The sequence below is a fragment of the Bombus huntii genome, chromosome 16 (assembly GCF_024542735.1).
Source record: "Bombus huntii isolate Logan2020A chromosome 16, iyBomHunt1.1, whole genome shotgun sequence".
NCBI classification, from domain to species: Eukaryota; Metazoa; Arthropoda; class Insecta; order Hymenoptera; family Apidae; genus Bombus; species Bombus huntii.
The window spans coordinates 8,796,165-8,811,460 of NC_066253.1; the positions used below are offsets into that span (position 1 = coordinate 8,796,165).

At 39.2% G+C, this 15,296-nt stretch overlaps 2 protein-coding genes across 2 annotated transcripts in view; one reads left to right on the forward strand and one right to left on the reverse strand.

Annotated features, from left to right (window-relative positions):
• The window catches only part of LOC126874325 (uncharacterized), a 153,316-nt gene that overhangs the window by 69,837 nt on the left and 68,183 nt on the right, over window positions 1-15,296 (forward strand). The window lies entirely within an intron of this gene.
• Window positions 11,036-11,539, reverse strand: LOC126874822 (uncharacterized). Its single transcript, XM_050637260.1, has one exon. The coding sequence runs from the start codon at window positions 11,537-11,539 to the stop codon at window positions 11,036-11,038; it is 504 nt and encodes a 167-aa protein (XP_050493217.1).

Consider the following 15,296-nt stretch of genomic DNA (forward strand, 5'->3'; position numbering starts at 1 on the left):
AACCAAAGAAACAACCATCAAATACTATGGGAAACCCATCCTGCAGCCACGCGAAGAAACAAGCAGAGGATAAAAAATTTCAAGACCAAAAAGAAAAGAAAATACAAGGAGTATCGACCAAGAATCACCAAGAGTCGGACTAATATCCAGATTTTTCCAAACCCTTCAAGCTCACGACAAACGCATCAGGATACGCAATAGGCGGAGTATTGAGTCAGGAACCGATTGGGAAGGACTAGCCATTCGCGTATGCCTCTAGACTACTAAACCCCGCAAAACAAAACTATTCTACCATAGAAAAAAATGTCTAGCAATCGTCTACTGCGCGATGCATTTCAGACCATACCTGTATGGTAGGAAATTTACTATAGTAACAGACCACAAACCGTTAGTATGGATGAATTCTATTAAGGATCCCACGTCGAGAATTTGGAAATGGAAACTGAAATTATCAGACTTCCAGTTCGATATCCAATACAAAGAAGGACGAAGAAATGCAAACGCAGATGCATCGTCTAGAAACCCAGGGGTGTGCCTGCCAATCAGGAAGCGAGAAGAAGACTCGCCAGATCGATATCCACATTTAAATAGATTTCAATTGGATACCTCAACCGAGGACTCTCCCATATTTGAAGCTAAACCACGCGTCTTGCCTCAGTTCTATGATTCGAGAAAACAAGGAAAAGCCTTTACTCGAAAGCATCTCACCATAGAAGAAACATCCGTAAAATATTTTGACCAAGCATTATCGAAATCGATGTAAACACAGGCAAGGAAGTAGCCGATCAAGAAATAGAGTACATAGGAACAACAAGTGAAGAAGAGCCTTCTATGGCAGACTCTGAACCAACACGGCAACGAGGAGAAGACGCGAGATCTATGATACTTGCAGAACTAAAAATTTCGGAAACACAAGATTCAGTTACGAGAGTGAATGATCATAAAGTGATATTCGTCGATATACAGGGCGCTCCGATAGATAAAGGAGCTTTAAAAATGAAGGAAGCAGGGAAACTGCCGCATTATGAAGATCTAATGTTGGGAAGAGCAAGATTGAATCAAGAATCCGGAAAATACATCGTACCCCTACTCGTAAAGGAAGACCGAAATATTCCTATAATGCCAGAAAATTTATTAAATTCATTGAGATCCTTACTGGACGTAGTAAACGAAAAACAATTAATGTCCTTTAGCATTAGCAAAGGAAATATGGAAGAAATACCCTGGCAACACACAATCAGGAAATTGAAGGAAGTATTTATGGAAAAAACCATAACTATCATCATCTGCACTGGGGAAGTAATCACCCCACCAGTGGAAGCACGAAGCAACATAATACGAGAGAAACACGAATCATACGTAGCGGGACACTATTACTGGGAAAACATGAAGAAAGAGATTCAAGAATATGTAAGAACCTGTAGAGAATGCCAGTTAAAGAAACTAACAAGAATAAAGACGAAGCAACCGATGGTGCTCACAGACACACCAGGTAAAGCTTTCGACAAAATTAGTACGGATATCATCGGTTCATTGCCAAAGACACAAAAGGGAAATGAATATATATTAACTATTCAAAATTTATTGACAAAGTATTCGATCGGGATTCCGATGGAAGGGATCTCTTCAGCTGAGATAGCGGACGTTTTCGTAAAACGATTCATTTGCCAATTCGGATCACCGAGAGCCATTCTTACCGACCAGGGACCGAACTTTACATCTTCGCTAATGAAGAAAGTAGCAAAGAGATTTCGCATCAAACAATTACACCACGTCGGCATACCATTCACAAAGCAACGGTTCAATTGAAAGATCTCACCACGTGTTAACCGAATATCTCAAGTTATACATCGAAAATTCCAGAAACTGAGACAAATGGGTGGAATTAGCCATGTTTTCTTATAATACCTCTGTACACGAAGGAACGAAATTCTCCCCGCACGAATTAGTTTTTGAGCACTTGACCAGAGAACCCACTGGTGAAATGATAATCGAAGAGGATATAGAACCAACAAATGCGGAATATCTCAGAGACCTGTTCAGTAAAATCAACACCGTGCCAAGAGCCAATGCCAAGAGAAAATTTGATGAAATCCAAGTTAAAATCAAAGGAATATTACGACAGACGAATCAACCCGCAAAATTTCAAAATAGGAGATCTGTTATACCTACTAAAGGAACCTAGCAAAGGAAAATTTTCTGATCAATATACAGGATCGCATAAAGTGTTAGAAATTTTGCAGAACCAAAACGTCAAGATTGAAGTGAAGGGGATTCCGCGTGCAATACACTTGAACAATTTAAAACTAGCACACAACTGAGACAATAGCCAGAACGATTTCAGGAAGCAACGTAGTATGGTAGTATATAGTATAACGCTGCTTGTCGAATAATGAAGATAGCGGAAACCTAAAAGAAAAAATGGAAATTACTATGTATTCTGGCCGCTATTTCAATATAAAATGCGTTAATTCAATAAATTAAACAAAGATATTGGAAGAGATTAAAAAGAGAAAAGTACCTTATAAATCAAAGTGGCTTGTACACAATTAATTATTGTAGAAAGAAATGTATATGCAGGAATTCCACAGGGGTTGGTTATGGGTCCATTTTTGTAGAACATAGTATACGACGCTCAGCTGAAACAAATGGATAGATTAACCTCAATTGCCTTAATATAAAAAAAAGAGAAAAAATGTTAAATATTGATAACACTTTTAAAGTTAAACTAAAAGAAGCAATGATAACAGTCAATAATTGATGTTCGACAACAGACTTACAGTTGGCCAATGAAAAAAGACTGAAACCACTTTACTTACAGGTACGAGAATACCGAAGGTAATAAATATTAAGATTGACAGTTATAACCTGAGAAAATAAATGAAAAAAAAATAAATAAAAAAGAGAATGTTATAAAATACTTTGGAATAGAAATTGATATTAGTAGGAAATTCACTACTCACATCGAAAAGGTATACACAAAAGCCGACACAGTTATGAGAAGTATACTACCAAATTTAAGTGAATACGTACGGAGTATTGAAGTAGATACTATTGGAACAGTAAAGAAGGCAATAGGAAACTGAAAAACCAAGAAGAAATTAGTGACATTATAACAAAATAACTCAACGTCGACGCAATAGTCTTTGCAAACAAGAAAAAGGACAGACTATTTTACTATGCGGATACTTACGAAATATGGCATTTTTTTTTATACTTACAGATCTAACATAAATAAAAGTAGTCATAATAAGTGTTGACAATGTAACGAAGAACCAGATGATGCCAAACATGCACTGTGTAAATATCCTATGTGAGCGACACAGCGTATAGACTTGAAGAATAAAGTTGGAAAACCTATAAGCAGTAATAATGTAGTGAACAAAGTTTTAACTAATAAGATATGGACTAGCTTCAAACTGTATTATGTAGTAACAACCAATTAATAAGAAAACAAAATTGGCCAATAAGTATAGAAAGAGGTTAGAAATAAATCAAGATAGGTTAACCTAATATCAACAACATAAACGACTGAAATAAGAGGATAATATATTACATTAACCTATATAATATTATTGTACTAAATTTGATATATAGAATATTATAATACACAATAGTAGTCGTTGACACAATACACTGTAAACATATTAAATTAAACAAATTAAATGGCAATTTTAATACTTACAGCTGTAGGATAAATAAATGTACTTATAATAAGTGTTGAGAGTGTAACGAAGAACCAGACAATGCAAAACACGTACCGTATAGATGTTCCAAGCAAGTGACGCAGTGTTCAGAAAAAAAAATAGAATTGGAGAACCTATAAATAACAATAATTCAATTAACAAGCTCTATCTAATAATATATGGATTAACTCCAAAAATTATACCATACAATTATGAAATAACAGCAAATCACAAGTACGAAGTAACAACAAACTAATAAGAAGGAAATAGAAACAGCCAATAAATATAGAAATAGGTTAGAAATTAATCGAGACAGGTTAACAGAATATCAACGACAACAAGATTAAAATAAGGGATTATTATATTGTATTGACCTATTATAATATAATATTAAATCTGGTGTAAAGAAATAAGGTTATACTACACAATAGTGATTGGTGACACGATACACTATGCACATATTAAATTAAACCAATTAAACAAAAGCTATATAAATATAAAACACTCATAACCAAGCAGTGAAGCAGTGCTAATAATAATTTATAGATGTCAACAGCAATACAATCCACATGCTATTACATTAAAATAACACACAGTATATACACATATTATAATGAACACAAAAACAATATTATTGTCATTTCAATTTTCAATTCCACTAAAATAGAGTTAAAAATATGTAACAGATAAATAATCATTCCGGCATTGAATAAAAAACTACAACACACTGGAAATATTCAAAGCGGCCATTTTGGAAGTAATGCTGATCGTCACGAGTGTCACGTAAAATAACAAAATAGAAAAAGAAATTTGAGGTGAAAAATAAAAAAAGAAAACTTTATTTTTTTCTAACAACAATACACTTTACAATCCACTTCCGAACTCTAGGCGTGACTTTCTAAGACTGACTCTTATGATTTTACTTTCGATCGGATCCCTCCTCAACATCCCCGCCGTCCATGCATTTGCTAGGCGTCCGCGATCGTTGCCACGTGCTCTTTCTTCTAGAACCTTCGGTGGAAGGACCGTTGGGATGTTGATGGTTCATTAGGCACTTCAGCGATATACATTGTCGCCGAGTGCCGCCACATCTTTATCTCTATCGTCAGTCCATCGGATTTGAAGTATGCCGGTCGTGACATACCCCCCCTGGTTAGATTGATCTCGGTCCTCTAAGATCGTAGTAGAATGGAATTATTTAAATGTAGATCAAAGGATATGTTTACGCTTTCAGGGATCGCTATGAATTGATTTTCTGCATATAATGGTACAAAAGTTATTTCGTTAATCTTAAACATAGCAATTTTACAATATTTGTTAGTGTTCGAGAAGCTAATAATTTCACAGGCGTAATCATGTTGTAGTTTTCGATCGTGAATTGGTTGGGTTTGTTTACAAAGCGTAATTCCTATCCCGTGAATTTAAGGCAACTAATTAAGGGTATTGTTACTAGTTCTAGGGTCAGCATTATCCTAAAAAAGTACACTTTCAATCGGTTACCATGTATCTTTTTCTTAGCATTGTCGATAGAAATAATGTAATAAGGAGTTTTCACATCGTTAATCCTGTAGGGTCCTAACCATTCAATGTCCAACTTATCTCTTTTATGGTCGTTGTGAATTAAAACAAAGTCTCCTTTCCTAAACACGGTCTGAGTTTTAACAATCTTTCTTTCTTGGTCTCGCTTGTATCGTTGCTTATTCTGAATAAGTGTTTTGTGAGCTGTTTCCCAATATTTATTCAACTGTTTTTGCCAAAGTGAGTACATATCATCATAGGTAAGTGTGGGAAATTTGGATATTGCGGAAGGTAAGTTAGCTTTTCGTCCAAAGGTCAATTCAAAGGGAAAGAATCCTGTTCCTTCATGTTTCGCGGTGTTGTACCCTAAACAAATGAAATTAAGTACTTCATCCCATTCTTTGTCATTGTCGTGTAATGCAGTACGAATTAAATCTTTAACTGAGGCAGGCGTTCTTTCGAGGGATCCGTTACTTTGTGGGTGAAATGAAGTTGTTTTGATGTGTTTGATTTTAAAAGCTTCTTCAAATTTTGTCATTAAATCACTAACAAAATTTTGTCCCTGATCTGCTAGGATCGTTTTTGGTGCCGAAAATATGTAAATATAGTGTTCAATGAGCGCGTTAATTATGGATTCAGTTCGTTGCGTCTTAAGGGGAACTAGTATCAGATATTTCGTAAGTTCATCGTGTATTGAAAGTATGTATTGGTTTCCGCGTTTGGTTTTCGTCATCGGTCCTATGATGTCCATAGCGATTTTGTCGTTAGGGTTAAATGGCGTGTCTGAGATTTGTGGGGATTCTTTGGGTCTGATACGTGTTAGTTTCTCCTTTTGACATGTGTCGCATGTTTTCACAAAGTTTTCTACTCTTTCTAAAAGTCCGGAAATTTTGAATTTATCCTTGATCCGTTGATACGTTTTCTGTATCCCTAAATGTCCTACGGTGTCGTTATGGTTTTCCTTTATTGCTTGTATTATTTCGTTTTCGTCTAGTTTTAAGATGGGATTAGGTGCATAAGTAATTTTCTTGTACGTGTCGTTAAAATATATTAACATGAGTTTAATCTGCGTTTTCTCTAATTGAGTGAAATCGTTATTTCCTATGCCGATTTTTGTTGTATTTTTAAGAATTTTGTAAAGTCTTCCGATCCAAAGTGTCTCGTCGTATTCTCCTAAGTCGTTTCGAGTTAATTGGTAAAATGTTTGGTCATTTGGTTTAATTTCTCAGAGTTTCGGATTCTCGTTGTTGTCTTTCCATGCGTTGAATGAAATAGTGTGATCAATTACTAGGTCGAGGTTAACTACTTCGTCGCGAGTTACTGCGTGAACTCTAGATAAAGCGTCTGCAGCTGTGTTATCTTTACCCTTTGTATATTCGATTTCATAGTCATATTCTTTGAGTTTAAGTCTCCAACGAATCAGTCTGCTAGAAGGGTCTTTGCAATTGTGTAGTCACTTAAGAGCTTGGCGGTCGGTTCGAATAATGAAGCGTCGTCCTAACAAATATTGTCTTAATCTTTTCACGGCCCATACGATGGCCTTTTCTGTCGTGGTATAGTTTCGTTCGGGTGGATTCAGTGTTCTTGAAATGTAACAACAAGGATGACCGTCTTGTGACAGTATTTCTCCTAGTCCTTCGTTACTTGCGTCGGTAGTTAAGGTAAAGGTTTTGTTAAAGTCTGGATAAGCTAATATTGGGAAATTACAGAGTTTGTCTTTTAAAGTATCAAAGCTAATCTGGTGTTTGTCAGTCCAATGGAATGGTGTGTCCTTTTTTGTTAAGTCTGTAAGGCTTTTCGCGATTTTGGAAAAGTTTCGAATAAATTTGCGATAATAACCTGCTAAACCTAAGAATGATTTCACATCCGTGGCATTGCGGGGTAATCGAAAGTTTTTTACAGCGTCTAATTTCTTGTGGTTTGGTTTAGGCCATGTGGTTCCAACTCCTTCGGATGAAACTAAGTATTCTAATTCCGGTTTTACGAATTCACATTTGTCCGGTTGCAATTTAAGTCCTAATTCTCTGAGTCTCTGAAATACTATCGCGAGGTTTTCGTTATGTTCTTGAATCGTTTTTCCGAATATCACTATGTCATCCAAATAAACAAAGCAGTATTTTCCTACAAGTCCAGTTAAGGCTCTGTCCATTAATCTTTGAAAGGTAGCGAGTGCGTTTTTAAGTCCGAATGGCATTCGATTGAAATGAAAATGCCCTTGCGGTGTCGAAAAAGCGGTATATTTTTTAGATTCCTCGTTCATTGGAATTTGATGGAATCCTGAGGATAAATCAAGTGCCGAAAAGAATTTTGCGTTTCCTAGTTGTGTTAAAATGTCGTCTATATCAGGTAAAGGGTAAGCTTGTTCTGTGAGTTCATTTAGTTTCCTGAAATCGATAACTATTCTCCATTTCTGTTTTCCTGAGGCGTCTAATTTTTTCGGAACTACCCAAACCGGAGAGTTATAAGGGGATTCGGATTCTTCTATAATATTTTTCTTCAACATGTCTCCTATTTGTCGCGAAATCTCGTCACGGTGACATTCCGATGGTCTATACGATCGTGTGTTAATAATTTTGTCTTTGGTTAACGAAATTGTGTGCTGAGTTAAATTAGTACAGGGTAAAAGATCGGTTTCTAAATTAAAGATGTCAATATAATGGAGGATAATCTTTTCGATGGATTCACGGATTGGTTTTTCAATGTGATCTGTTCTCACTAGGCTTTTTAGTTTTGATACGTTGGAAAAGTCATGAGAATTTTGAATATTGCTAGAAATTTCAATGTTTTGCTCACCAGTGTTGATAAAACATACTTTAGTTGGTTTGCCTTCCAAATAGATTGTTTGAACTCTGTTTTCTCCAGGAGTCAAATGTATTGGTTTCTGAAATAAAATGGTTTTGTCGTTTAATCGGATTTTGTCATTGGATATTGAATAGTTATACTTCTCTAAACATGGTAGCCCAATGATTCCGTCTTCGATAATAGGGAAATTGTTCGGTACTATGTGAAAAATGTGATTTTGTCCAAAAATTCGTTTCGTTACGTATTCGTTAGTTTCGTATTTGTCTCGTCCCATAGAAAATTTTTGTTTAGGCCCTATTTGTATCGCGTTGATTTGTATCGCGAGTTTTGTTACGTTTCACCAGGTTTATCCCTGCTCCTGTGTCGACCAGAAATACTCGCTCTTCGGTTCGGGTTGACAAAGGTATTGCGAGTAATCTTCTCGTGGCGATGTTGACTCGCATGTCTCGTACGGTTCGTCCATCTTCTGGTTCGATGTTGTTTCTTGTATTTCGTCCCTTTCCTGGACTACCTGAATCCTTGCTTGGCTCTGTGGTAGAAAATTTTGACACTTGTTGGCAATATGTCCCAGCTTTCCGCATTTGAAGCACTTCATCTGCGCGCGTTCAGCAGGTGATCTATTTTCTACTTGGTTAAATGTAGCAGGTTTCTGAGCTACTGGCGTGTTAGGCGATCTTGATGGTACATTAGATCGTCTTACTTGCATATGCCGGTTGTTGGGGCGATTACTAACCGAAGGTAAGCGATTACATGACCAATTAGGTTGTCGTTCTTCTCGCAAGTAGCGTTCTACATCGGCTGCCTTTTTTTCAGCTTCCGGAAGATTCAAGGGTTCACTGCTTAATAGTATTCGCCCTATGTCGCGTCTGAGTTCCTTTAGGTACACACGAACAGTCTTCTTCGTGATTTCTTCGGTCATAATTTTACGTGTTAGTGGTTGTGGGTACTCATTGGTTACTGCGTACAGCAAACGGTTGAGTATTCTTCTAAACCGAATATTAAAACTTTGCACTGATTCCTCGCGTCCCTGTCTCAACTCTCGTAATTGTTCTTGGTACTCATCCGAAGTCACTTGTGCTGCTAAGTTATTTCTCAGTGCGTCGTACAGATCACTGTAACACTCAATAGGAATGTTGCGAATACTTTGGGCTGCTTTCCCCACGATTTTTTCCACTTTTATTGCTTTTAGCAATAAATTTTGCCCCATACAGCGATCCTTCATACTTCTCACTTCTTTGATGAAGTCTTCAACTCCTACATCATCATCTCCGTTGAGCGTTGGGATGTAGCGTATTGCATCCTTAGCTCCTAGAGTGGGAGGGGCGGGCGGAAAATAGCCTCTTTCTTCCACCTCGGGTTGTTCGATGTCGAGGTGGACAGGTGGGGTGTCTGGAGCTGCTTACCCTGACAGTTTACGTGCTTTTGCCATATTCACGGTGCGATTGATTGCTGTCGATGCACTTTCATTGTCTTCGGTGATAATGGAAGCAAATTTATCGGTCGCAGGGGATCCGAACCCAGTCCGCAGCGCTGCGACAGTTTTCCCGAGATTCTCGATTTCTGCTGTACTGTGTCTGTTCTCTTCGTCATTTTGCATAGACAAACGTAATATTTCCTCTCGTAAAAGGGCAATGTTCTCGTTCTGTTTTTGAATACTGTCCCATATTGCTCGCAACATTGGGTCAGTTGAGGTTGAAGTTTGAGATTCGTTTGCCTTAGACATTATTGCGCTGATTTATAATTTTCAGACGAAAACGAGTCTTGGCTACTGAAGCTAAATTTTCTTTCACGGTAACGTACAAAGGAATTCAGTTTACCTTTTATTGTCACTTCACTTGGTTCGTAATAGTTACTTTGTTGTTGCGGATGACCATAGTCCCAAATAATTCGATCTTCCGTAGATGATGAATGTCTTTTGGTTTCCGAACAAACACTTTTCATCCTGGCAGGATCACTAAAATGTCACGTAAAATAACAAAATAGAAAAAGAAATTTGAGGTGAAAAATAAAAAAAGAAAACTTTATTTTTTTCTAACAACAATACACTTTACAATCCACTTCCGAACTCTAGGCGTGACTTTCTAAGACTGACTCTTATGATTTTACTTTCGATCGGATCCCTCCTCAACATCCCCGCCGTCCATGCATTTGCTAGGCGTCCGCGATCGTTGCCACGTGCTCTTTCTTCTAGAACCTTTGGTGGAAGGACCGTTGGGATGTTGATGGTTCATTAGGCACTTCAGCGATATACATTGTCGCCGAGTGCCGCCACATCTTTATCTCTATCGTCAGACCATCGGATTTGAAGTATGCTGGTCGTGACACGAGCACGAAGTAACTTTTACATACAATACATACATACAATAAATACATACAATAATTATATACACTAAAATAAATACAAAATAATATTATTCCCACTTCAATTATACGTTATCTACTAAAATAAAGTTACAATTAATTAACAGATAAATAATTAATTCGGTAATAATAAAAGTCACTATATAATAAGGACATTTTCTAGCGGCCATTTTGAAAGTAATGCTGATCAACACGTGTATGTAGTAACTTTTATACGTTGCAAAATAAGTTATATTTTCGATGAAGAAATAAATATTTAATAAGATGATATTACAAATGGAAGATAGTAACGAGGAAAAAATAAATAATAATTAGTACAATATAATACATCATTATTATATGGTAACAGGAATATTAGAAATTAATAGAAATTAACCAGGAGAAGCAAACCATAAATTAAAACTTTGCAACTAGTTACAATTAGCTATTAAATCATTAACTATTCATGGTTGATGAACTAACGATAAAATAATAAATAATAATTAACATAATATAATACATTATTATATTGTAACAAGAATATTAAGCATTAATAGAAATCAGCCATGAGAAATGAAAAGTAAATCAAAATTTTGCAACTAATTGCAATTATCTTTCCTTTTTTTTTAAGGGAAATCCTCGCGGACCGCCTCGATCGGCCTAAATTTGTCTGGAGGATGCGGTAGAACTTATTGTACTAAATCCATAGCCTCCTCCCAGCCATCTACCGCTTTGGCAGTGCTTCCTCCGACTAGATACTGGCTAGCCGCGTTGTCACCCTGCCTTACAGCCCCGGCGAGTTCTCGCCCGTTCTTCCTTGTCTTGGGGGGTCTGCACGCCGCCCCGCCCATACGGTGGGCAGCAGGTGCACCTAGAGATTCACACAAGGGGCACTTGTGTGTCGAGGAAGAGCAGCCTCTGGCACGGTGGCCGGATTCGCCACACTTGTAACACAGGTGTGACCGATTCGCCGTGGGCACGCACGTCGCCCTGACATGTCCAAGCTCCAAACATTTGAAGCACTGCAAGGGCCTCATCCCGATGGCTTCGTCTTTTCCAGTGGACCAGCCCAGGGCGATCATTCTTGCCTGGGAAAGATTGCACGCTCCGGCCAATGGGCAACGCACCCAGGCCAAGCTAAGGCCGCTTCTGGAGGTGCTGATCTCCCCGACTTGACCTCCACAATACCACATCCCGCGGCCAGCGCCAGGGCGACCCGCAGCTCTTCCTTATCTACGGACACGTCAAACCCGACCATACGCAGCTCCGCCATCCTGACTGGAGCCGCGACCTCGACCGTGGCCGGGTCCAAGATCTGTGCAAGATGCGTAGCGAGTGTAACGTCAATTTATATCAAAGGCCACAGCGTACCCTCAATTACCCCAGGGATCCACCATAAACTTAAACTTTTAGTTTATTATTTTTGTGTTATCTGTTTATGGATGGTCCTTGAAACAGCCCTTATGTTGTTATACGTCCTTACTATTTACAGGGAAAGCAGGTAGTTACCTAATGGGAAAACCCCAATACTTGACTAACGAAAAAGCTGATTTTTCCCATAAACAATATTATTAACATGACCTATAACCAATTGGCATCGTGGATCGTTACCCTCACTTTTCCTAACGGAAGGTGCGAACAGCGAATCCGCGTTGTTAATTAAAAAGGGCACACCCACACCGAGCTTTTCTCCGTAATGAGACGAGAACACCTAGGAGAGATAGACAAAACCCTCGACCTGTAAACACCTCTCCGAGCAATGTGCTAGAAAATAAACACAGTAGTTGAGTTACGACTCAGCTATTTTATTTCATCAACCTACCCTTAAGTTGACGTGACACGAGCGTGGACGCCTTTTTCCGGACACTGTCGCAGGGGATCACTACAATAATAGCACCAGTCATGGCCTTACCATGCCATGGATTTTTCCTCTAACCGCCTTTATCACTTCCGCGTACGATGTCTTAGCTCCCTCTCTCAGGGTCAAAGTAACCCCTGATGATGACGGTAAGCGAGGGAGCACGGCCTTTCTTGGTGTTGGAACTTATTAGGGGGCTTTCGTTGAAGTCCCTGTCGATGCGGCGGCCTTGGGTTTCGAGGTGTAATTTGCCCTTCTCCCAGGCTGTGCACCTTTTATAGGCGGAACCATATAGACCTGGCTTTCCGCCGCAATTCTAGTGGCTTTCTTCTTCCTTCTCTTCTTTTTCTTCGACTGCACCACCCTCCACTCACCACCCTGCTGCTCCCGAAGGAGCGATGGGAACTGCGTGGTGATGGGTGATGGTGGTGCGTGCCGACGCCACCGACTCCTGTCTGACCCGTGCCTCAGGTATGGGTCGTCTACGCTGATCCATTCGGCGTGTAAGATGGAGAAAAAGGAGCGTTTGAACGTCGAAATATCTCAAATAGGAACGAAATAACACTTTGTTTTCTTCAAAATCGAGTAAAAGATTGAATTTGCGAGCTGCGGGGCTTGTTTTGACGCTGAAACGGGCGTGCATTACATTCGGTGCGTAAAATGGAGTGAAAAGCGCGCTTTAACGTCGAAATATCTCAAACGGGAAGGAAATGACGATTAGTTTCCGTCAAAATCGACGAAATCATCTGTCACGTCCCGCGCTCCGCACGTGCCGTAACGAAAAAACAGAAAACCGCAATATATATGTGGGAGATGGAAGAACACCGGAGCCTTTGGAATTTTGGATAATCCCGCAACATTGTAATCTAGAGTCTACTATAGCTGTAATTAAATAATTGTAGTTATTCAATCCGGTTGTGAAATTGTTCGAGAATTGTGATAATGAGCTTGGGCTAGAGGCGACAGCTAGTCGCCGAACGTAGCCGCGGTCACGGGATGAACGCTTTGTCTAACAAAAGCATGAAGTAATACTGTAGCTCTCCTTAGAAAGGAAATAGTTGTAACACTCGACAATAAACATTTCAACGGTCTCTGTCCCGTAGCTCGCCACACTCGAACCCTATTCTTCGAGTAAGATGATTGCCAGATGTCGATGCGTCTCCGCAGTACATGTTCGGCTAGCCCGAGGGCCCGTTATAAATCTTAAGGTTTAGTTAACTAAAGTCCTTCAAACAGACAAACAGTCTTTGTCCCAACTACGAGAAGATAGAGGAGACCTATTTTTCAACGTACGACGTCTCCCACTAGCAACTTTCCATCGAGGGCGGCTAGCATCTTTTTCTAACCACCAATGTGAAGATTGACCAATTAGCAGCAACGCCAAATTCCCTTAGTTTCGGAACGAAGGCTATCCTCGACGAATTCGATGATCTCGTGTCCTTGGACGCACCCCATTATAGTTTTCCTCTGTGGCATCATCGGGACGGAAAGTCATTCTTTCTTTCTTGCGCAGAATAGTACGTGAGAGAATAATCGAATTAATTAGAGCCAAAAGTCATAAGCCCTAGTAATTCACCGTTCGCGAGCCCTATGTTACTCGTGAAGACGAGCGATGGTTCAGATAGATTGTGTGTAGATTTTCGAGAACTAAATCAAAATACGGTCGCGGATTGGTATCCATTACCCCTTATTGCGGATCAAGTCGCGAGACTGCAAAAGCGAGATATTTTATTAGTCTGGATATGGCCAGCGGGTTTCGCCAAATCCCCATTCGTCCTAATTCTAGGAAATATACAGCATCGGATACCCCGTTGGACGATTTGGACAACAAGTTGTTGCTTTCTTCAAATTCTTTTGTGCCTTTGTTTGGTCCATTCCACGTCTTTTATTTGCATGGCATGGTTACGTTTGCGTCTGGTGTTTCTTTCGGAATCATTTTTCCGAACGGCGATATTACGTTGACTCCGTCGAGGGCGGGGATTTTTTGCATTTTCGGACAGCCCTATTAGTTTTACAACTGATGCTTGTCTAAATATTCTAATATTTATGTTTTTCCTTGCTACAATTTTGTAAACTATCAAAGAAACGTTTACCACAGAAATCCTCAGAAGGAGTCGCATGCCAAGTCTTCTGTACCATTTGATCCCTTTTCTAATTGTGGTGATATAAGAAAACATTTGGTCGGGGCGATCTGTACCACACTTTCCTTCATTGTATTCAGCAGCGACTGATGATTTTAATGTTGTGAACAAACGAAACGAGAGATCATTCTTGAGATTCCTTTGAAAACACGTATAACAGCCGACGTGCCATTCGTACGTTGTCGTCTATTTGGACGATGTTCTAATTATTGCCGATTCGATAGATCAAGCTCTAAAAGGATTGCACACCGTACTAGATACCATCGTAAAAGCCGGATTCTCCTTTAACTGTCCCAAAATGTTCTTTTCTAAAAACCTCGGTACTCTATTTGGGATATGTAATTCGTGACGGAGAAGTTCATCCCAGTCCGAGTAAAATACACGCCTTGAGTTCTTTACCTGCGTCAACGACCGTCACACAGCTCAGGTAGTTCATAGGTTTAGCCTTTTATTTCCGAAAATTCGTCCCTAAATTCTCACGGGTAATGAAACCCTTGTATGCGCTTACTTCCGATAATAAAAACATGACTTGGACGGATAGGCATGGATAGGCGGTGTTAACGGTATTTGACCCGAACTATCCGATAGAACTTCATACCGACGCTAGTTCGGATGGATATGAGGCTATTTTAATGCACAAGATTGACGGTACAAATAGAGTAATAAAATATTACAGTATAAGAAGTAGCCCTGCGGAATCTAGGTATCATTCTTACGAACTAGAAACGTTATCAGTTGTGAACGCCGTCAAGCATTTCCACCATTATCTCCACGGACGAGAATTTCTTGTCGTCACCGATTGTAATCCTTTCAAGGCATCCAGTAGTAAGGTAAATTTAAATGACAGGGTTAACAGGTGGTGGGCTTACTTACAAACTTTTATTTTGACATTCTGTACCGGGAGGGTAAACGAATGGCCCACGTAGATTTCTTCTCGCGAAATCCCGTAAG

Excerpts from the sequence above, each read along its gene's own strand:
- LOC126874822 (XM_050637260.1), bottom strand. The coding sequence starts at position 11,539 with ATGTGGTATTGTGGAGGTCAAGTCGGGGAGATCAGCACCTCCAGAAGC.